A 24,215-nucleotide genomic window follows, 5' to 3' on the forward strand; every position below is an offset into this window, starting at 1 on the left:
GGGTGCACACCCGTTACCCTGTTGGTAAAAGGAGAAAGAGTCCCCTGACCCTCTGGAACCTCTTGCCCTAGTCTGAGGAGTGACTGGTCCTAACTAGTGGGGTGCCCGGGACCTGTGTGGCATGTACTGAACGTGGCCGGTGACGCTCATGGCCTCTGCTCCGTAGGTCAGATCTCGGCCATCTTCGCTTGTTGTCTGTCGATGCCAATGCCTTGAGGTGCCATCGGATCCTTGGCTCGACGGTCGGTCCCAGAGCCCGTGCTGTGGGATCACCTGGGTCAGTAACGTTGAAGACTCAGAAGCAGGCTCCCTGGCTCTCGCTCTTCCCTCTGCTCCCGTCCCCTCTCTGGGTCTCACTCCTTGTGGAAGTGAGTGAAGTGCTCTCTTTGGCCCTTTGCCTGGATGGCGTGTCTGCCCTTTCAACTTACCACTGGCAATGCATTACTACTCTGGCTCCATGCTGAAGGGGGGCTTGACCGCGGGCTTTGAATGTCCCAGGCCACACCAAGGCCTCCTGCGCTGAGACTTTTCCAAACCTCAGACTTGTTTCTTCACCTTCCTAATATCCCTGAGGGGCACAGGGAGCCCAGAACCCCATCTGATTTCTCTTTCTCTCTCCCTTCCTCCTAACTCTACCCTCCTTCTCTGGGCCCGTTCCTCTGACCCTTTCTGTCTAACCATACAGAAGACAGCCTTAACTCATATATACCCACTCCGTTTTTGTGTTTTTAAAGGGATGGGGGAGAGGGGCAGAGGGAGAGAGTCCTAAGCAGGCCCCAAACTCAGGGCAGAGCCCAACACGGGGCTCGATCTCACGACCCTGGGATCATGACCTGAGCTGAAATCAAGAGTCAGATGCTTAATTGGCTGAAGCACCCAGGCACCAGTGCCCGCTCCTTTTGACTGTGGTTTTGACTAAAACTCAGTGGTCTTGAGTCTAACAGGCTGGCCTCTTGGTGCATGTGTAAGAGGAGTGTTTGGTGCTTAATGAAATCTTTTTTTTTTCCCCTCAACAAGCCAGGATTTCAAAACTTTTGTCAAGACTTTAAAAAAAAAGTTTTTAATGTTTATTAATTTTTGAGAGAAACAGAGCATGAGCAGGGGAGGGGCAGAAAGAGAGGGGAGACACGGAATCTGAAACAGGCTCCAGGCTCCGAGCTGTCAGCACAGAGCCCGACGCGGGGCTCAAACTCACGAGCCGTGAGATCACGACCTGAGCCGAAGTCGGGCACTTAACTGACGGAGCCACACAGCGCCCCTGTTTTGCCAAGACTTTAAAAAGTCAATCCTGACATTTAAAGCTGGACATTTAAAGCTGATGCCTTTGTTCTAGGCTTTACCCACCCTGCACTCGTACTGTCGAAACACAGGCCTGTCTCGTCGAACCTCGTGCCACGTGGGAATGTTCTACCGCACCGTGCAGTCATGTGGCCACCCTGAGCACTGGAAATATGGGCAGTGCCACGGGGGACTGAACGGTGCATTTCATTTTAATTAGTTTAGACCACAGCGTGGCTAGTGGCTGTCCTGGACCACGAGAAAAGCCAGCAAACTTCACGGCGCAGACCCGGGGGGACAGAACCTGCAGTGAGGGCAGCTGGCTTGCAAACCCCTCAGCAGTACTGTCCCCGTCACAATGGTTTGCTGCTCTGTTACAAGGTACTTTTTGGTGTCAGGGATGATCTCGAAGGATATGGCCTATTTCTGTTCCTGCCAGCATCTACGGAGTTTATTCAAAGAATGCTGAGCTTGCTCAACGTGTTTTATAGAAGAAATCCAGGCTGCTAAAAGCAAGTATTTATAGAGAGATTGGTATTGTGGTTCTCTTTAGGAGAAGGACCGAGAGCTTGAAATCAGGAACATCTATGCGAATCGGATACTTAAACATTTACATGACAAAGATTATCCGACAGGTACGCTTTATTTTTGCTCAAAATCTACTTGTAAGTATGTAGTCCTATGTTCCTACTTTATATCACGGAAATAATGGGTATTTTAAAAACATCAGTTTATTAGGCATTGAAACATTTTGTGATTCCAGAAGAACAATGAGCTGCGATATGGGGGAACAGGTAGGAGGGACTGCACGTGCTCCCTGGTCCTCCCAGCCTCTGCTCAGTCCCGCGTGCCCTTTCTGTAGGCGGAGAGGGCCACCTTCGGGCTTAGAGGAGAGTGTCTGGCAGACAGCGAACTTTCCAAGCGCATCTCTTAGTGTGTGGCTTGTTTTTTTTTAATATATATAGATAATATATATTTTATATAATTATAGTATATATAATTATATATATTTATATATAATATATATTATATTATAATATATATAATTATGATTATAATTATATATTATATAATTAAATATATATTATGTATTACATATATATTATATAATATATATTTTAAATATATGTTTATATGTATTTATATAATTAATTTATAATTTATTTTATTAATATATTTATTTCATATATTTTATATTTGTACATTTGTATATATTTATATATATTAAATATATATATTTATATATATTATATATATATTTTAGAGAGACAGACCAAGCAGGGGAGGGGCAGAGAGAGAGTGAGGGAGGGAGGGAGAGGGGGGGAGAGAGAGAGAGAAAGAGAGAATCCCAAGCAGGCTCCGCACTGCCAGCACAGGGCCCGTGGGGCTCGATCCCACGAAACCTGAGATCATGACCTGAGCTGAAACCGAGTCAGACATTCAACTGACTGAGCCTCCCAGATGCCCCAAAATGCACCCATTTTAAGTATGCAATTCAGCAGGTTTTGACCAGTCAGTGCAGAACCTCTCCCTGCTCAGGAGGCCACACACGCGCCCCCTGCCATCACGAGTCCCTGTCCTTGTCCCTGGGACAACCACTGATTTATTTCCCTTGTCACAGCAGCTTCGTTTACCTGTTCTCAAGTTTCCCGTAGGTGGGATCACACAGCACGTGCTATTCGGTCGGCTTCTCGTGTCCAGCCTAATGCTTCGGAGACTCACCCATGCTGCTGCTGCCATCATCCGTGTGTCCCTCTTCATTGCTGAGTAGTACTTTTCCTTCAAGATGGGGTGTACTTATTCCCCCCACCCCCCCACCGCTACCCCCCAGATCTGCCAGCATCAGGCTTGGCTCAGAAGAGGTAGAATAGAAACACCCTGTTTTGGTAGAAAAAGTCACTACGTGCTCACTTTTAAAGGCAGTAATTTCAGGGGCACCGGGGTGGCTCCGCTGGTTAAGCACCTGACTCTTGATCTCAGCTCAGGTCGCCATCTCAAGGTCATGAGTTCAAGCCCTGCACTGGGCTCCATCCTGGGTGTGCAGCCTGCTTTAAATAAATACATAAATAAAGGCAACAACCTTGACATTTTCTTGCCTTCCTTTGTTTGCTTCTGCTGTGTAATCCAGAACAACAGCCAGCAGAGATGATCGTACCAGCCATGGGGCCATTTACATGGGATAACACTTTGAGGAAAGTGAGGTATAGATGTAGCGGTGGACGATCTAACCGCTGGTTACCAAGAGCCCTGACGCAGGACGTCCCTGTGACTCACTCCCTCACGACTGTGTGTCTGTGGCGGGGACAGCGTGTCCTCCCAGAGCAACGTGGACCTAGCCTAAAGCCTCCTCGCTCTGGAGCCTAACACTTTGATTCGCGCAACCTTGGTGGCCCCAAAACAAGACAAAACAGGCAAAATGATAGGGAAGAAAGGAAACTGGCAAATGTTAAACATATATTGGAAGAAAAAATTTTAATATCTGGTATACTTTGTTTTACACAACGAATGTGTTATTTTCTCTGTAAAGTCAATATTGCACCCACACGTAAAATATGTTCCTTACATATAATGTACCTGTTCTGCAGTTTCTTCAACAAAATCCGTACAAGCAGACAGAAGTTTTTTGTTTACAAGCATGAAACACCAGGAAACCCAAAAATCAGAAGATGTCCCATCTTTGACAACTAAGGTACAACAAATTTGAATTCTTGCAGTGTCTAAACATATCTTTACAAAAATAGACTATGAACAGTCTTTTACTCTACACAGAAAGTATTTGTATTCAGTGAATAAAATACAATTTAAAACTATCTGTACCCAAAAAAATGTTTTTTGGTTTTTTGTTTTTTTTTTTTTTTGCTGCTTTCCTAAATTATAGGGTAAAAAGACAACTGGAAACATTGGTCATAAAGAAAAATCCACCGGAATGACCTGTGCGGTTCCTCCCTGTATCAGCAAACTACCAAACCAAGAGGAGTCCAAGAAAAAATACGAAGGTAATTTTAACTGCTTTTAAAAGTGTCCTTTACTCTTACCTGATCTTTTTAAGGTGTGAATTAGTGTGTGTGTGTGTGTGTGTGTGTGTGTGTGTGTGAAAGTACACATAAAACACATACATACAGGGGTGCCTGGGTGGCTCAGTCAGTTGAGCATCTGACTTCATTCAGCTCAGGTCATGATCTCGCAGTTTGTGAGTTCGAGGCCCACATCGGGCTCGCTGCTGTCAGCCTGTCAGTGCAAAGCCTGCTTAGGATCCTCTGTCCCCCTCTCTCTGCCCCTCCCCTGCGTGCACCTTCCCAAAAATTAGGGGGGAAAAATCATACAACATAAAGAATTATTATGAAATGAACACCTGTGTGGCCATTCTCCTGCTTAAGAACTAGGTCATTTGGGGGCACCTGGGCGTCTCTGTCGGTCGAGCATCCAACTCCTGATTTCAGCTACGGTCATGATCCTGGGGTCGTGGGATGGAGCCCCACGTCGGGGTCCGTGCTGAGCATGGAGCCTGTTGAGATTCTTTCTCTCTCTCCCCTTCTGCCGCCCTCCCCTACTCGCTCTCTCCAAAATAAAAAAAAAATTTTTTTTTTTTTAATTTAAAAAGAGCTGGGACGTTAGTGTTGCCCAGAACACGCGTGGGCCCTTCCTAAGCACTTCCCCGCCCCCCGCCCACCAGAAAACAACCAACATCTTCAGTTTGCTGCCGGTCACTCCCTTGCTGTTCCTCCCCATGTCCTGTCCTCGTACACATCTTTAAACAGTATGTCCCATTCTGACAAACTGAGTAGCAAACCCAAACCCAGCTGCGTAGAGGGCGACACTCCCACTAACGAAGACTTGACGTGAAGACTCCAGGAGAAGATGCACAGACTGGCTTCAGCCTCCCAGGATGCTCCTCCGGGAGCACCGAGGAGGCCACGCAGCTCCCTGGGAGGCTGGGGAGCACCGGAGCCGTGGCATCTACACTCCGGGACAGGGCCAGTCCGAATTCCCTGTGCTAAGATCAGCACACTCACCTCCAGCTCCTGGGGGGAGGTCCCAGCAGAACGCTCCTGGGGGGTGGAATGAGAGTCCCCAGCCAACCCAGGCTGCCACTCACGATGGAGAGGGCAGCACCTTCATCGGGCCACGGGCAGGACAGGCCGAGGACATCGGGGGCCCGGGAGCTTTGCAGAGCAGGGATCCCGGTGACACCAGCCCTTGATGCTTCAGCCTCTCTGCATCCGGGCTGGTCGCCCTCTGCCTCTGGCGCGCAGCTATCGTGCTGGGACCTCCCTTCCCCTGCAGGCTCCTGTCACCCCCTCCTCTGCTAGGTCTTATTCCTAAACCACATCCTCCTCCTCCTTGGCCAGTGCCATCATCTCCGAGAGCCACATCTTGGGAATGGGTGCATGTGGGGGAAATGTGTTTACCTTCACCTGGAGACGTGATTCTGCCCTTGTACCTGATTAATAACTGGCTAGAAAGAAACTTCTAGGCTGGAGATGATTTCCCTCCTGAATTTTAAAGGCACTGCCCCATTGCGTGCATGCCACATTATTGCTGCAGGGGAATGCGGAGTCCCTCACGGCCGGGTGAGCACAATCGCCATGAGAGAACTGTCCCCCAGGGCCCCGGGTCACCTGCTCCCCCTCAGCAGAGTGGGGGGCTTCAGGAGAGGCTCTGGAAGGGCCACACCTTTGGTGTGGGGCCAGACTGGCTTTAGAATGTTTCTTTTTTTTTTTTTTTTAAATGTTTATTTATTTTTGAGAGAGAGACAGCATGATTGGGAGAGGGGCAGAGAGAGGGAGACACAGAATCCAAAACAGGTTCCAGGCCGAGGCGTCAGCACAGAGCCTGACGCAAGGCTCGAGTTCATGAACTGTGAGATCATGACCTGAGCTGAAGTTGGACGCTTGACTGACTGAGCCACCCAGGCGCCCCTAGAACACGTTTCAATAACACAAAGGCTTGGCACGACTCACCTGTAAAGCCACCGTGTCTGGTGCAGTGGGCAGAAGCCAACAACTCCATTTTCACTTCCTCCTGGGGTCACTGGTCTAAGTTTTCCGCTTGTCCTTTAGTCTGTTTGTAATTCGTATTCTCCTAGAAACTTCATCCGTTCATTTGACAAATGTCCATTGAGCATATACTGTGCCCTGGGTACTGCCCTGGGCACTGGGGGTACAGCGATGAAGACAAACTGCCCTGCCCGCACATGTGTCCGCTCCAGCGCAGACAGACAGACACTGTGTAAAACAAGTAAGGTGTGCAGTAGGTTGAGGGCGTGAAGTGAGGGTGGGAAGACAAGTGGAACAGAGGAGGCTAGGGAAGGGCAGCTGCGGTGGGGCGGGGGGAAGGGGCCAGCCACGCGGACCCCCGAGAAGAGCATTCCAGGCCAAGACCCCATGGCCCGGAGGACAGATGTCACGGGGTGGGGGCGGGGGGAGCCGAGGAGAGGGGAAGGGAGGCCAGACGTGGTACAGCTTTGTAGCATGCTGGGCACACGGGCCTTCTCTCCGGGGGGGAGATGGGGAGCCATGCCAGGATTCGAGTCAAGGAGGGACCAGACCCGCCTCCGTGGGCTGCCGTGCAGCCGGGAGGAGCCTCCCACCCCAGCCAGGAGGGAAGGTGACAGACCAGGGCTGGGAACAGCAGAGGCGCAAAATGAGCAGTCTCCCCCAACTCGTTCACATCTGCGTCAAGTATCACAGGGCACAGCTAACAGTCATTTAGAATTAACTAGAGTCTGCTGGCTTCTTCCCTCACCACGAATTCTTAAAACAACTTCTCTTGCTAGAATTCCTAGTTCCCTGGATCAAAACGAGTAATTTTATTTCTCAGTGTGTTCATGCGAGAAAATCCTCCAACTCTGTGCACGCATGCCACTGTCCCCATTGTCCGTCCCAAATGGGCGGCCCGTCCTCGGGAGGCAGAGGGCAGGGCCTCCCGAGTGCCCGGGGAAGGACCGGGGAAGTTCGCCTTCAAGTGGCTTTTCCATTAACAACACACTGTGAACGTCCTTCCCCGTCAGCTCACGCGTACGCAGCCCATTCTCTGTAACCACCGCCCGGAACCCCCTCGACGGCACGTGCTATGGTTTCTGTAACCGTGACCCCTCGACAGACACCTGGGACGCTTCGCCATGACCAAACCGTGCCGCAGTACACATCCTGGGTGTGTGTTTATCGCGTTCGGTCCTAGAAGCCAAGTTGTTGACCATGTCGCCATCCAGAAAATGCTGTACCATTGACACACCCACCAATGGGGACCCGGAAGTTCCAATTTCCCTGTATTCTCACCGAACCTGGAAATCACTTGCCCACTTGGATGGGTGAAAAATGCTCTCGTTGTTTTAACTGGTACCACACCCAGCTGGTAATGATGAACATCCGCTGATAATTTCTTAGCATATGTTACTTCTTCTTTCATAATTTGGGTTCATAAATCTATTTACCCGGTATGTTCTAGGAAAGCCGAGCATTTCAGACTCGTTATTGGCACCTTCCCCTGTGTTCTAATGTTGGATGCGTTTGGTTTCTCACCTCTTGTTGTCCCTTTCATGTGCCTGTCGGGAGATGTCAGTAAGTGTGCTACATGTGCCACCTTGAAATAGAAACCCACTGGATTTAAAGATCACCAAACAGGAGCGCCCGGGTGGCTCAATCGGTCTGATCTCACAGTTTGTGGGTTCGAGCCCAGCATCGGGCTCTGTACTGATGGCTCAGAGCCTGGAGCCTGCTTCAGATTCTGTGTCTCCCTCTTTCTCTCTCTGCTCCTCCCCCGCTCATGCTGTCTCTCTCTCTTGCTCTCTCTCAAATATAAACATTAAAAAATTTTTTACAAAAGGAAAAGAAAAGGTTAACAGTGCCTACCGCTTGCTGGAAGAACCCGGGGTGAGGTTTTTGCTCTCTTCTTTATACCTTATACTTTCCTGGGTGGCTTAAACTGTTCTCCAGGAGGATATATTATCTTTATAACCAGGAACATAACAGCTTTGGGGCCGCTGTTTAGTAAAAACTGGCAATGACCCCCAGAGACTGAAGATGCAAATGGCCAGACCGCACACAAAAATAGAAGCTGACCCACAGGCTGCAGCAGGCCGGCCCCGGAAACCCTTTCCCGCCAGGCAGGTACAATCCGCAGCCCAGGACGCCAGCCGGCTGGACGGTCACACGGCACCTCTAGGAACGACCCAGGCAGCCAAGCGAGGACTTCCCTAACAGCTGGCCCAGAATGGCCAGGATTCGATGGATAACCTGCCGCCTCCCTGGTTTTGGGTTCTTCTGTCCCCTTAGCGGCAACCAGACAAAGGCGAATCTGTACCCCCTGATTAATCGATCGCTGAGGAGGCCCCACTGCCAGCTGCTCACGGCTCTTCCAGGCCTATCGCCCCCATCAGGGCCTGCCTGCAGCCCTTCCTTTTCTCCGGCCGAAGCTTTCCTACTCCCCTGCCTGCCTTTGGGTCTCTGCCAAAGTGCAGGTGACGCGGCTGACTACCTCGCGGTGGCAAATTCATTTAGTCCCACAATTGAACGGTTCTGTTAAGCCAAAGGGGACCATGAGGACAACCTATGAGAAAAAGGTTATGGCACTGGGGGGTCTACTGGCAGTGGGGTGAGGGAAAGAGACAAGCATGTCTCCGGCTTCTGGCTTGGGGTTCTGACCGCGAGCTGATACCATCCGTGGAGTCAGTAAAGGGAAGGGACACACGGGAGAGATAGGTGTTGGGGTCTTCGGGAGACAGACGTGGTGGGACGGACAGAGGAGGGTTAGAAGATTCTGGAGGCGCAGGATAGGCCAGGGGAGACCAGCTGCGGATGGGGAGGCACCCCGGGGCCGGGAACAGCCGGAGCCATCACCCTGAGCCTCAAGGTGCAAAGGGAGAAAATTCGACAGAACCACTAAACGAGAGTATGGTGGCAGGAAGAGCTCGGTCCGTTTCAGCTCCGCCCGGGGCCTACAGGAAGATTCCATTTTCCACCTGCCCTTCAGTCTCCTGCCAGTGCCTCCCATGAGCCCAACCCAGCAGGAAGCCAGAGCACATGAGAGGTGGATGCAGGTGCATCCATAAGAGCCATTCTACGGGGATGTAGGGAAGCTCTGTGGGGGCAGGTGGGGAAGTTAGCCCACACAGCATGGGGATGATGAGTTCCGTCTTGAAATTGTCCACTCTGAGGATCCCACAGGGTCTCCAGGTGGGTATGTCTCACGAGCAAGTCAACCTGGTGGTGTAGAAACTAAAAGAAAGATCTCAGTTGCAGAACTCTATGTGAGAGTCATCTAAGTATAAGAATTTTAGAATGGGGACCTCTCCCTGAGAAAGGCTGAGGTATCGGGGCACCTGGACAGTTCAGTCAGTTGAGCGTCCGACTTCGGCCCAGGTCATGATCTCGCGGTCCGTGAGTTCGAGCCCCGCGTCGGGCCCTGTGCTGACACCTCAGAGCCTGGGGCCCGCTTCGGATTTGGTATCTCCCTTTCTGTCTGCACCGCCCCCCCATACTCTATCTCTCTCTCTCAAAAATAATAACTACACATTTAAAATAATAACGATCACTAAACAGACTATTTTTCGTATACAGATTTATCAAAGGAAGAGGACCATTTGGAAGTACGAGCACCTCCAGAGGACCCTGAGAGACAAAGGGAGAAAAAAGAAGATCAAGAGAAGAAAACCACTTTAGTGCCCGAAGAACAAGAAGTGCCACCAAAGAGAATTCAAGAGACTCACCCTGACAGGGAGGACACGCGGGAAGACGACGCAGTGAAGGAAGAGTTCAGAAGTCTGCAAGTCAGTGACGAGGGTGAGGGGCCCAAGAAAAGCGCAGCTGCAAACGTCAAAATACCCTTCCGGCAGAGAAAGCATTACTTGTTCACGGAAGCCACCGAGAACCTGCATCTGGGCCTGCCCGCGTCAGGGGGGCCGGCCGGCGCAGGCAAGGCCCACGGGCTCGCGGAGGGACCGAAACCAGAACGTTCTGTGAGCGGGTACGAACCCTCTTTCGGCAAGTCTTCCCGACCCAAAGCAAAAGACACCTTCAGCGAGAAGAAAAGCAGTCTCATGGAGGAACTGTTCGGGTCAGGCTGTGCCTTTAAACATGACCCGACCAGCACGGCTGCCCCCAGGGGGGCCGAGGAGACTGCAGAAGGCAAGGCGCACCATCCGCCTCCCGGTCAGGCCTCGGCCAGCAATGCTTTTGGAGATTCTAAAGTAACTGTGGTAAACTCCAAGTCGTCTTCGCCCACCGAAGGGAAAAGGAAAATAATTATTTAAATAGAAGCCTTATCCTAACATTCTGATTTGATATTCTCATTCTTACTTGCCTTCCATCTTACAACGTGTGTGTGTGTGTGTGTGTGTGTGTGTGTGTGTGTGTGTTGTAGTACTTAGACTGACTGGGTAAGTAAGGTTTTGTTTTATTATAATCTAATTCTAAAAATCCAGGGGCACCTGGGTGGCTTAGTTGGTTAAGCGTCTGACTCCTGATTTCGGCTCAGGTCATGATCTCATGGCTTGTGGGTTCGTGCCCTGCGTCAGGCATCTCGTTAACAGTGCAGAGCCTGCTTGGGATTCTCTGTCTCCCTTTCTCTGCCGCTTCCCTGTTCCTGCCCTTTCTCTCAAATAAACACTTAAAAATAAATAAATAAATAAATATCCATGGTGATTAGCCAATGAAAACATTTCAAATATAAAATTGTATCTTTTTTTCTCTACAAATGAAACACGTCCATTATCTTTTGGAAAACTGATTACATGGCTTTCATATTCTACGGGCCTCGATGGCTCATTAAGACCAAGTTAGTCACCAAGAACACACACGTCTCATATATAACAATGTTCTCAGCAATCACACTGTGTTTTAACTAAAAAACATGGAAGCAGCTGTGAAAGGGAACAATATGATCAGAAGACTCTATTTAAAAAAAAAAAAAGGCACAGTGATTACCAAGCTTGGTTTCATGAAAATTATTTTTGAGTGCTCTCCTATTCGGTTAACCAGGCCTTTGTGGTGACTTTCCTCATGTACACCTGAGATTCACTCTTTTTATTTCTACTGGTTGCATACATGCACCTTGACCTGTATTCTGTTAATCTTGTTCTGAAAGAGCATATGGGCCTAATCATTGTCCACTCCAGCCAGCCGCTCTGTCCTAACAGATTCAGGATACTGACAGCATCTCCTGTGGGGACAAGATGGGGGCTGGACTCCCAGTGCTAAGTAGCTTACTTACCTGCATTGATTTTTAAGGGCCACTTCTTGATAACGGAGACCGTGCTATTTCCAAAGAGGTGTACTGGGTTAGAGTGTGATAACACTTAAAAAAATTGAGAATAGTAAAATAAAACTTTTAAAAGAGAGTGAAAGCCATGGTGGAAAACCATTGTTTTTAAAACCAAAGATGAGATAAATATTGTAACTGCCATGTGTTTGACCGTTAGGAAAACTACCCTGGAGAACAGAGTAGGAAGGGGAGAACGGAGGCAGAGGGAGAACGAGCCCTCCTCCAGGCTTGTAAAGGGAGATTCGCAAATGCAGCTCAATTGACATAAATGCCTGGCCCTGAATTCTGGGAAATTTACTAAAAGGATTCTTAAAAATGGTGTACGGAGTAATATTCCATGTTATAACATCTACTTGCCTTGTAGCAGATGTCGAAGTTTTCAAGGGGTCTTTTCTTATGCCTACCCACAACAACAGCATAAATCAAAACATAAATCAGAGCCATCCGAAAGTGCTTCTGTAGGGAACTACTTAATAAAAATATAATCCAGGACTGTTGCTTTCTGGTCATCTCAACTTTTTAAAAAATTATGCATAGGAGCACCTGGGTGGCCCAGTCAGTTAAGGGTCCAACTCTTGACTTCAGCATAGGTCATGATCTCACAGTTCATGAGTTCAAGCCCCACATCGGGCTCTGTGCTGACAGCTCAGAGTCTGGAGCCTGCTTGGGATTCTGTCTCTCCCTTTCTCTGCCCTGCCCCTCCTCTCTCTCTCGCTCTCAAAACAAACAAATAAACATTTTTTTAAATTATGCATAGGAATGGTTATAGGGTAATAAAATGCTAACTTTTTATTTCTGAAAAATAAAATCGTGGCTGACTTTTTTTTTTTTTCTTTTGAGAGAAACAGAGCACAAGTGGGGGAGGGGCAGAGAGAGAGAGAGAGAGAGAGAGAGAAAGACAAAGAATCCGAAGCAGGCTCCAGGCTCTGAGCTGTCAGCACAGAGCCCAACATGGGACTCAAACCCACGAACCATGAGATCATGACCTGAGCCGAAGTCGGACACTTAACAGAATCACCCCAGTGCCCCAATTGTGGTCAACTTTTAAATTTATTCCTATGATTTTCGACAATGAACATACTCTATAACCAACAGGAAAAAAAGGTTTTATAATAAAAACAAGAGAGCCACTTCCTGTAGTCTGGAAGACAAGGAACTCCAGCATTCCTGCTCATTAAGAAAGCTAAAAATGTTGTACCAGCTCTAACGAACATGTGTTCAGTTTTCAACTAGGTCGCACAGCCGGTAAACACGAAGTGAAAGCAGGTACCCAGAGAGGCAGGTAAACAGAGCTCTGAAGTCAGCTCTTGCCTAAGGCATTTGCCACAACTGGAGAACTGAGTCTCCAGGACAAAACCCAGTGGGACAAAGTCTGTCCACCCAAGCAGGGGCCTGCCAGGAGCCCCACCCATGGGATGGAAGGCTGGGACATCCAGGGCCTCCAGCCTCCAGGACCTGGAGAAATTGTCTCAGACTCTGAGAGTCTGTAGCCAGTCTGCCCTCAACCTCCCGGGAAGCCTGAAAACTGGATTACCTACAGAGGGCAGTAGAAATGCAAACTGTCGGGGCGCCTGGGTGGCTCAGTCGGTTAAGCGTCTGACTTCGGCTCAGGTCATGATCTCGCGGTCCGTGAGTTCGAGCCCCGCGTCGGGCTCTGTGCTGACAGCTCAGAGCCTGGAGCCCGTTTTGGATTCTGTGTCTCCCTCTCTCTCTGACCCTCCCCCGTTCATGCTCTGTCTCTCTCTGTCTCAAAAATAAATAAACGTTAAAGAAATGCAAACTGTCTGTAAAAGCCTGTCCTTAACCCAGGTCTCAAGAAATCCCCACAGATAATTTTGTTTTGTTTTGTTTTAATGTTTATTTTTGAGAGGGAAAGAGAGAGACAGAGGTGAGTAGAGGAGGGGCAGAGAGAGAGGGAGACACAGAATCCAAGGCAGGCTGCAGGCTCCGAGCTGTCCGCACAGAGCCCGACTCGGGGCCTGAACCTGTGAACCGCGGGATCATCACCTGAGCTGAAGTCGGATGCCCAACCAACTCAAGTCATCCAGGTGCCCCATCCTCAAAGATTATTTTAAAACTCCGGCCAGGTCAAGGAAGAGTGAACTAGTCGACTAGGATTCTACCCCTCATCCAGGCAACAGAAGGGTATCAACCCCAAAAGGAAATGTTGGTGGGTTTATGTGTAAAGATCTCCACTTGATTTATCATAAATGTAAAGCAGACCATAAAGAGAGCTTTAGGTGTTCAAGATCATGACCTGAGCAGAAATCAAGAGTCAGACACTTAACCGACTGAGCCACCTAGGCGCCCCTATATCCAGTATTTTTTAATAGAAATGCAAAACCTATAGCTATCCAGAAATAAATAGAAAAAAAGAAAAGCACAAATGTTAATACCAGTAATCCCCGCTCTGTGCAATCATGGACTTTGTTTCCTTGCTTCCAAGTAGGAGTTGTTTGTTTTTTTAATTTTTTTTTTTAATGTTTACTATTTATTTTTGAGAGAGAAAGAGAGACAGAGACAGAGTGCGAGCAGGGGAGGGGCAGAGAGAGAGGGAGACACAGACTCCAAAGCAGGCTCGGGTTCTGAGCTGTCAGCATAGAGCCTCACATGGATCTCACACTCACAAGCTGTGAGATCATGAGCTGAGCTGAAGCCGGTCGCTCAACCGACTGAGCCACCCAGGCGCCCCTAGGTATTACTTTTATAATTAAAAAAAATTATTTTAAAAACACATCCATCAATATTCATATACACACCGGGTATCGTTGGAAGAGTCGTTTTTTTCTTTTTAAATGAGCAGTTACTATTTTTTTAGGTATTACTTTTTTTTTTAATGTTTATTTATCTCTGAGACAGAGACAGACATAGCATGAGTGGGGGAGGGGCAGAGAGAGAGGGAGACAGAATCTGAAACAGGCTCCAGGCTCCGAGCTGTCAGCACAGAGCCCGATGCGGGGCTCGAACTCACAAACCGTGAGATCATGACCGGAGCTGAAGTCGATCACTCAACCGACTGAGCCACCCAGGCACCCAGGTATTACTTTTACAATTAAAAAAATTATTTTAAAAACGCATCCATCAATATTCATATACACACGGGGTATCGTTGGGAGAGTCGTAAGAAACTGGTACTGACGGGAAACAGAAAGTGGGCTGACAGGACACTCACCGGTCAGAAGATAGATCTACTTTTCATTGTATCCCTTTCTGTATCTCGTGAATCCAGTACGATGTTTATTATCTATTTAAAAACAGACTTTTAAAAAGCCGCGATGCTGTAAAACACGACGGCCGTGTAAACGTCCCTGACGTAACCTTCACAAACAAGTACTGCGTGCGGAACGGACACGGGCCGGGACTGCGCGTCTCCTCCTCCAGCCTCGGTGACAGCCGTCAAAATCCTTGAGTATTACGCGGAAGATCAGATCATTAGGAGACGAGCAAGGGTCTTGTCAGGGAGACTGAACACGGACTAGTGATCCACGGGGGTCCCTGCGCACGCCGTGCCCGGCCACCGAGGCTCCGTACAACCTGCCTCCAGGCCTGCAGCTCGCTCAGTGCGGGCGGCAGGCACGCGGCCTTGAGGGCCTGGCCCCGGAGGCTCCCCGGTGCCCCCCCTTCGCCTCGGCAGGTGGGCCTCTCATCCTTTGTGGCCAAAACACCCCCTCGGATGCTTTCGCTAGAAATACTCCCGTGATGCCTGCTCCACGTCCTTTCTGAGAAAAGCTAAGTCAGCCCGGGGCTGGGAAGTCTGAAGGAACGAGAAGGGGAACCTGACCCCGACTCTGGAGACACACTAGAGCGTTCTGGCACCTTGTCTTTTCCCGGCACAACTGGTAGCTTCTCAGGTCATTAGGGGACTCGGGAATACAAATACTACCTTTTAAAAACCAGTGACAGGATTTAGTTTTAAGGTGCAGTGGCCAACTGAGTTAACAGTCAAAGCCCTCTGTCACCTGTCACATTTCCAAACTGGTCATAGCAAGTTAAGTAATCATAAGGAAGGAAAAGTCACACAAGCCCTTGCAAAACTTTTAATTATAAAAAAGTGTTTTACACGGAGAAACTAGACTCATCGTGATCGTTTCACAGTGTGTACAAATACCAATCACTATGTCGTACTCATGAAACTAATACATTATGTGTCAATTATAATTCAAAAAAAAGAGCAACAGTAAAAAAGAAGTGTTTTTAAAAATGTATCCACTCAAATTAATTTAATCAGAATTCCCAGTTTAAGTTTGTTCCATTCTACAGAGCATATTAAATGCTTAAAAAACACACTTCATTTGAAATGCTTTAAATATAAAACATACAATTCAAGCATAAAACAATGCATTATGATCTCATGAATACATTACAAAACACAGTGATGAAACATCAACAGCTTCAGATAAGTAGATAATACTATACAAAGGCTTGCCCAACACGTGACATTTCAACACAGGAAGGGAAAAAACACAAGCAATGTCAGATAGTGTTACTCTTAGCAGTACTACACGAGATTCCAAATTCCACTGGCGGTATTAAAGTTAAATTGCTTTCTAATCTGGGTCAAGAATAGCACAAAGTCTTTAGAGTACTTAAGTTAGAAAACCGACTTCCCATTGGCAACATGACCTTTAAAATACGCCAACAGGGCAAACCCCGAGTCACAGCGTGTGGACACCCACGCCACACCCTTCTCCCGACAAACGTGCGGCTCTGCCGGCCGGGGCACTCGCCTGAGAGACCAGAGACCGGCCGTCCGGCTCAACGACAAGTGCACAAGATCAGGCCTCTCGTATCTCACATAAGATCCAAGAACAAACACATTCAACAAAAAAAAACCTAACCTGTGTGCTTCTGTTTCCTTTAAAAAAAAAAAAAAAAAAAAAAAAGTATCAGGTTTTTAATCTATAAGGGAAAATCCACTGTTGACAAGTGTCTCAGCTGGACTCGTCTGGTCTCTCAGCTGAAAGGGTGCAGCACAATAGCCACGACTTTGTTACAGACTAAAATCCAACAGGTGATTCCAACACCACCTAGAAACCAAGAAATTCAACGTCAGAGAGCATGCCAACGGTTCTGCCCGTATTTCCGGCCTCTGCTACCTTTAATTCACAGGAATCCAACTCTTTCTCAGCAGGGCTAGGCTACGAAAAACTCAGACTGTGTCTCCTGGATTCAAACTCATCAGACCTGATTCACAGGCTGCCTCCTTCATTCAGTAAGAATCACACGAACTGGCAATGATGCGAATTTCTTTCCTGCCAGAGACGTGTGTTGTTATTTACGACATTAATAAATTAGAAAACCACCCTGTAAGACTATTTGTTTTTCCTTCTCAAAATACTGTTATAAACTAGGCCATGTCTACCCTTGCCGTTCGTGCCCAGGTGATGACGAAGCAATAGGAAAGCAGGCTGCAAGAGTGCCGGTGGCCCCCGAGATGCCTGGGCCTCGTGCTCTCCTGCTCAGCAGCCCTGACAGCCCACCAGCAGTGCCCACAAGGCTGGGGGGAGAAGAGGCGCAGAGGGAGAAGGATGCGGTGAAATTGGAGTCTTTGGGAACAGTCATTCTTTTTCACTCAGTAAATTACTTCCAGCATGATCACAAAACAACAACCAAAGGCTGGCGGGCAAGGATGCACGTTGCAGAATACAGACTGCATAACCAGACTATGACAGTAAAAAATTAGGACCTAAACAAATATCTTTAACAGAGAAATTAATGAAGAGCCGTTTTTTGAAATTCCTTCAAAAGTCTACTGATACGGGAAAGGGTTTACAATATAAAGTAAAAGGGGATATGAAGTTACATGTACCAGACGACTTTAATTGTATAAAACAAATAGAAAATAAGACTGGAAAAACATACCACAAAGTTAAGAGAAGTTATCTATAGCCCATGAGATGGTTTTAAAATTGTTCTTGTCTTTCTAATCATTAATGATATGTACTACTTTTAACATCCCAAGGATGTTACCTTTCAAAAATAAAGGAACAGCCAATAGCAGTAAATGCTGGAGAAATGCCACGCGTGAGGAACGAAGAGAGGTCACAGAATCTAGGGACTAGAGACTGGCGTTTCAATGAACAGGGTATCAAACTCCAGGAGTGGACCTCGATTCTGGAAGCAGACTGGACCGAGAACTCTAGCACTCCTACCGACCATGCCGGTGACGCTGGCCACGGCAGGTAACTTCTCTAGGCCTGTTTCTTCACCGCGAGCCTGCTGTGAAGCCCAGACACCAAGAACTGCTCACTAGTGAATGGACGAGGTGGGGGTTACTTCACCTCATACCCCACATGTCCATATTCTTCCCCTGGGATTTCCAGAAAACTCTTACCTGCTACTCTGGTAGGAAATGCTACCAGGCGGTCTAGTGGAGTTATCCATTTACTCGGTACCACGGCCACAGGGACAGAGTAGTATTTCCAAATGAGCGACACCATCAGGGCAGCCTGCAAAGACACTGCCGGTGAGCGGACAACCTGCCAGTGACACAACCAATAACCAAGAAAGACGAGAAACGCGCAAACATGCTAAGGAAACTCTCCAAACCGACGAGGTCAAGCCCTATCAATCAGTCCTCGCGGGAAACAGACCCAGACGCACAGCCACTAATTTCCGCTGGCGACACCCTGAAATAGTGTCTAATTAGAGACTCGTCCACAGGACATTGGCACGCACTGCTGCCAAGTGGGGTAGCCTTCTGTGAGCTGGCGTTTTACTGTTTTAATATGAATAACAAATACGCACTATTAAATTAGCTGATAAACCAACCCGGGTCCCGCATAACGAAGGGGTTCTTTCCTCATGGAGCATCTCCTTTAAGTAGCCAGACTATGATAAACACACCTTATTAGTGACAAAAGTGATCTCACGCCTCTGTGATCCTTGGAAAACCAATCGATCTCCCACCCACACACGGTGCTGGCCTCTGCTCGAGGAGGGAGCCCAGCGAGTCTACACGGCAGGCAGCGAAGCAGCATCCCTTCGGTTGTCCTCACCCATTTCGTGGCCTTGAATCAGCCACTCAAACGAGCGACCATAAAAGAGGGAATCTGGCTCAATTCCTGCCCTCGGGAAACCAGCCAGTGTCACAGTGACAATGCCTCGGGGTGAGTACTTAAATGTACCCAGACAACCTGGGCTGTGTGGGGCGGGCCCAAATCCTTTCCCCAGTGAGGACCACGTGTAGCGCTGAAACCCAGAGGTCACTGAAGGCAGCCGCTCGTGCGTGCACAGCACATCCATGACCTCAGAGTATCGCAGCAGAAGCAGGGGTTCCGCAGGAACCTTCCGACCCCAGACAGGAAAGCTGGGAATCAATGGGCTGGACTTTAACGAGAACAGCACCCCCCACCACCTCCCCCCCCCCCCGGAGAGCGGGCAGTCACTTCCACGTCCACACACCACACAACAGCCAGCGACCCAAACCGGCACTCTCACAAAATACGCTCTCTAGGGGCGCCTGGGTGGCTCAGTCGGTTAAGCGTGGGACTTCGGCTCAGGTCATGATCTCACAGGTTGTGGGATCAAGCCCCGCGTCGGGCTCTGTGCTGACAGCTCGGAGGCTGGATCCTGATTCGGATTCTGTGTCTCCCTCTCTCTCTGCCCCTCCCCTGCTCATGCTCTGTCTCTGTCTCAAAAATAAAACATTTTTTTAAAAAATTAAAAAAAAACAAAAAACAAAACGCTGTCTAAATAAGCTTCTCTCCCTTCCCCACACGCTCCCCAAACTGCATTGGAATAAAGGCAGTAGGAAAGAGCTCCAGGGAAGCTACTTCAGCATTCATGTGCTGAAAACTTCAACATCTCACAATTCCAACCGAGAAAGGCTTTCTCGGAGCCCTCGCGCACCGCTGGTGGGAACACAGCCGGTGCAGCCACTGCAACAGTATGGAGGTTCCTCAAAACATTAAACACACAATTACCATAGAATTCCCTAAACATAGAATTCCACTACTGGGTATTTGCCCAAAGGAAACGAAAACACTAATTTGAAAAACTATACAGCCATCCTTATGCTTACTGCAGCATTACTTACATTAGCCAAGATACAGAAGCAAAATGTCCAGTGACAGATGAATGGATAAAGAGGAGGTGGACACACACACACACACACACACACACACACACACACACACTGGAATACTACTCAGCCATTAAAAAGAATGAGATCTTGGGGTGCCTGGGTGTCTCAGTCGGTTAAGCGTCCGACTCTTGGTTTCGTCTCGGGTCATGATTTCATGGTATTGTGAGTTCAAGCCCCGTGTCAGACTCTGCGCTGGTGGCACAGAGCCCGCTAGGGATTCTGTGTCTCCCTCTCTCTCCGCCCCTCCACTGCTCGTGCTGTCTCTGTCTCTCTCAAAATAAATAAATAAACTTAAAAAAAAGAAAAATAAAAAGATGAGATCTTGCCATTTGCAACAACATGGACGAACCTAGAGAATACAGTGCTGTGTGAAATAAGTCAGACAGAGAAAGACAAATACCGTATCATTTCGCTCACATGTGGAATCTAAAAAAACAAGATGAATAAACACAAAAACTAGGACCTAAATAAATTTAAAAAAAAGCAGATGATGACCACCACTCTCCTGGCGAGCACCAAGTAACACAGAAAACTGTTGATTCATTATGCTGTACACCTGAAACTAACACTGTGTGTCATACTTCAACTCAAAGAGAGAGAGAGAAAGGCTTTCTTCTAGTCTAACTTATAAATCCACAGTGCTCGGTTCCATGCTGGCAGGATGATGCAGCACAGCAGCTGAGAGTGGAAAAGTCTGAATTCTTACACCTGGACTCTGGGGGCTGCAGAGTTCTGGAGGACAGTCTGGTACCAATTTTAAGGACCCCAGGTGACACAATACGGCACTTACTTGCAATATATAGAAGGCAACACTTATAACCCATTTTATCTTGGCCAATTGGGCTGTCCGAGCTTTCACTGAAAGGAAAACAAGGATGAAATCATTAATATCAGTCCTGAAAAATGAAGAAAATACTCAAAGTACACAGAAAGGTCATTTTCATTTTATAAAATGTTTTCTAATTCAGTGTATTTAGAAATTATAAACCAGACAGGTGCCTGGGTGGCTCAGTCAGACATCCGATTCTGGACTTCGGCTCAGGTCGTGCTCTCGTGGCTCATGAGTTCGAGCCCCAAGTCGGGCTTGGTGCTGACAGCTCAGAGCCTGGAGCCTACTTCAGATCCTGTGTCTCCCTCTCGGTCTCTGCCCCTCCCCGACTTGTGTGTGTGTGCGCGCTCTGTCTCAAAAATAAACTTTGAAAAAAAAAAGAAAATATAAAACAGAATTTCTTAAAAGCCACACAATGCCAGTCATTGAAACAGAATCACACACAGATTATAAGATTTGAAGCTTTAATTGTGAAAATGCTTAAAACTATCCATCTACATCAGAGATTCCTTTTATAGTGCACTTATCACTCACCAAGAGGACTATATTTGCTCCCCAGGCCTCCCTGTCTACACAGCACACTAACCCAGAAGTGGAAACCTGGCTAGTCCTGGGCCTGGGTGGGCCCTTCCATATGTCTTACGAGCCATGGAGACAGCTCTCTCACCCAGCACATGGGTGAAAAACGTCTTCATCACAGGAGACTGCTAGGGGTGGTGGCAAAAGTAGCGGTGAACAAGACCAAACCCCGACCCTGAAGTCTATACTGGGGTAAGGACACTGCTGGGCATTTCTGAGAGTATTCACAAAAGCCCGTGGGAATCCAGTATGACATTTTCTCAGGCTTATCTCAAAATGTATTGAATTTGAAAATGTCTACCTACAGAAAACGAAGAAAAACTCAGAAGATGTTAGTTGTTTCTGTGTTTAGGAAGCAAAGGTTCACAGGCAAGTAAGGAGAAAGAAATAATGATCACTGGGTTTCTTCCAGACAACCTAAACGTTCCTTTCAACAGTTAGAACATCGAAGAATCGAAACATATATTCTACGAATCTTTATATAAAAACTTCTCTATTAATCAGCTCTCGTAAAGCTTTCCACACTACAACTGAAACCAGTACCGTGAGTTTTGAGCTTATCCGTCATCTTGTTGATCTTTCTCTCCAGCCTGGCGTATCTGGCGAATTCATCCATCATGTTGACGGTGGAGAGTTCTTGCTTCATACCCTGGATCTCCGCTCTCATCTGCGACTCCTGCTCGGCGTCCTTCTGCAGCACCCTGGACATCTGGTGGGGCGGACAGCGGGGATCAGCGCCTTTCCACGGGGGTACACCTTCTCCCCCACCTCCTCCACCACTCCACTGAGGTCTCTTCCAGCGGGGCGGGCTGCCCCTTACCTACATAGCCAGCCTCGGCTGCCCGGTCCTCCTGCCCCCACAACCACCACAAAGACAAAAACTCCCTCTGATGTGGACCATTATTCACATTATACGTTTCCTTTTGCAGATATGCTCACGGATCGCTCTGGTACAAATGGATGTATCTTTCACTCTAACCACAAAACGGTGATTACAGAATGAAAACCAATTCCAGTTGCCACTCGGTTGACAAGGAGCACACATCCTCTTAGGTAGGCAGAGGAAGGTGGGCATAGGGGGCCAGTGAGGAGGGCGTAGCCCAGCAGGAGGAGGGCACTCCCACAGAGGGGCACCTTGGCAAGGGGGTCAGAGCCAAGCACAGTGCTACAGGGGTCTCCAAGAAAGGGCGGCCTGGCATTAGAGTGAGCACAGGAGTCATACAGGATACAGGCTGGGAGCACCCAGCCAAACACAGAGACAGAGCCCAAGAGGGGCTGGCCGGCATGGGGGATGGGGGGAGCAGGCATTGCAGGGGGCAGGGACGGGGTGGGGGGAGCAGGCATGGGGGGCAGGCATGGGGGATGGGGGAGGAGCAGGCGTGGGGGAGCAGGCACAGGGGTGAGGGGGAGTAGGCATGGGGGAACAGGCATGGGGGGTGGGGGGGAGCAGGCAGCAGTGAGGATGGGAGTTACAAAGCCTTAATCAAATACAGCAGACATAATGAAAATAATGGGAGGCAGTTTTCTGTCAGAAAAGGGGATTAGAAATATGGATCTGGAAAAGAATACAGTGAATCCTGCTGTGTTGAATTAGAATTGGAGGCATATGGGTGTGAACTTGCGATTTTCCGCAGATGGAGAAATACAGATGTAAAGGTTTGTGAAGGGGCACCTCCGACAGCCAGGCCCCCATCGCTCACATGCAGCATCCCCAGATACCTGCGCACACACACACACAACTGCAGGGTCACTCGCTCCCACCCCAGGACCAGGGAGCAGTGGCCACCAGGTGGCGCTGGGCAGCGGCCAGGACAAGTACAGATCCCCTGACAGCAAGGGTGGAGTGAGACCCACCCACAGCGCAGGTCTGGGGCGGGGAAGGACTGAGAAACCCTGGAGCACCCACCCCAAGCGGAGAGTGAACACCCCTAAACCAAAGTCCACAGCGCCAGAAGACCTGCAATGAGAACACAGCATCCCTTCTGCGACATCAGACAAGGATGTTCCAAGAAGGCCATTGTGCGAACTCACTGCCCTTGCCCTATTCAGAAATGTCAGCCCTGCGAGTCCAGGAAAGACCAAGAATCCTTCCAGACTGAAGAGGCGTGACAAGTATGTGCAACGCATGGTACTGACCAGGGTCCTTTTGCTGCAAAGGACCTCACTTGGGAGGAGTGAAAACAGGAACGAGAGATCAGGAAGGTCCCTGATGGTTGTGTTGTGGACAAGCCACCTGTTTATACACTAATGCATCCAGGAATGCAGGGGCGCAGGTTGACAGCTTAATTTCAAATGTTTCAGGAAACAATATTGGTTCCTTGCACTGTATGCGTAACTTTCCTGCACGTTTGTTTCAAAATTTTTAAAAGTTTGATTAAAAAAAAAGATGAGGGGCACCTGGGTGGCTCAGTCGGCTGAGCCTCCGACTTCGGCTCAGGTCATGATCTCACAGCTTGTGAGCCCCGCGTCAGGCTCTGTGCTGACAGCTCGGGAGCCTGGATCCTGCTTTGGATTCTGTGTGCCTCTCTCGCTCTGCTCCTCCCCTGCTCGTGCTCGCTCACTTGCTCTCTCTCTCAAGAATAAATAAAACATTAAAAAAATATTTTTTTTTTCTTAAAGACTAAAGAGGAGCACCCGGATGGCTCAGTCTGTTAAGCATCCAACTCTTGATTTTGGCTCAAGTCACGATCTCGTGGTTGGTAAGTTGGAGCCCCTCGTCAGGCTCTGCTCTGACAACGCAGAGCCTTGTTGGGATTCTCTCTCTCTCCTGGTCTCTGCCCCTCCCCTGCTGGCATTGTCTGTCTCAAAATAAATAAATAAACTTAAAAAAAAAAAAAAAGAAAGAAGATAACGTATGACGTGTACTGGCACATAGCACGCGCACAATGAGTCGGTCCCTCCGGCTTAGGCTCCCCTCTGCACAACAGGGCAACTCTTCAGAAAGAGACCGGGAAGCCATGTCCCCATCACGGGTCTCCCCCGGCGCCCGCGCAAGTGCCAGGTCCTGGGACCCCCTCTGAGGTGGCAACCTCCGGTGCCTGCGCAATGAAGTCCTTCTCGTGGGGACACGAGAGGTCTCTCAAGGGCACCTGAACAAAGCAGTGTGTTTGCTACCGCACATCTTCCTGCAGGCCTCATGCCAAGAGTAGCTCTGTCTTCACCCCCTCTGCCCTCGCCTGGCCC

General features: G+C 48.7%; 2 protein-coding genes across 11 annotated transcripts in view; one reads left to right on the forward strand and one right to left on the reverse strand.

Moving 5' to 3' along the window:
* The window catches only part of LCA5L (lebercilin LCA5 like), a 47,887-nt gene extending 37,333 nt beyond the window's left edge, over positions 1–10,554 (forward strand). For 4 of the 5 annotated variants that reach the window (XM_078452761.2, XM_078452760.2, XM_078452763.2 and 1 more), the window contains 4 exons: positions 1,832–1,913; positions 3,864–3,967; positions 4,157–4,274; positions 9,837–10,554. In XM_078452761.2, the coding sequence (XP_078308887.2) occupies positions 1,832–1,913; positions 3,864–3,967; positions 4,157–4,274; positions 9,837–10,528 (996 nt within the window). In that variant the 3' untranslated portion in view covers positions 10,529–10,554. Of the gene's footprint in view, positions 1–166; positions 392–1,831; positions 1,914–3,863; positions 3,968–4,156; positions 4,275–9,836 lie in introns of those variants that run through there. The other variant, XM_078452765.2, reaches the window with a different exon arrangement.
* GET1 (guided entry of tail-anchored proteins factor 1) overlaps positions 1–24,215 on the reverse strand; it is a 61,348-nt gene that overhangs the window by 30,490 nt on the left and 6,643 nt on the right. For 3 of the 6 annotated variants that reach the window (XM_078452770.2, XM_078452771.2, XM_078452766.2), the window contains exons 2-5: positions 21,576–21,741; positions 20,415–20,482; positions 17,873–17,987; positions 16,407–16,565 (exon numbers count right to left, since the gene is read on the reverse strand). In XM_078452770.2, the coding sequence (XP_078308896.1) occupies positions 16,492–16,565; positions 17,873–17,987; positions 20,415–20,482; positions 21,576–21,741 (423 nt within the window). In that variant the 3' untranslated portion in view covers positions 16,407–16,491. The other 3 variants (XM_078452767.2, XM_078452768.2, XM_078452769.2) reach the window with 3 other exon arrangements.

This window comes from Panthera onca, chromosome C2, assembly GCF_046562875.1.
Source record: "Panthera onca isolate mPanOnc1 chromosome C2, mPanOnc1 haplotype 2, whole genome shotgun sequence".
Lineage (NCBI taxonomy): Eukaryota > Metazoa > Chordata > Mammalia > Carnivora > Felidae > Panthera > Panthera onca.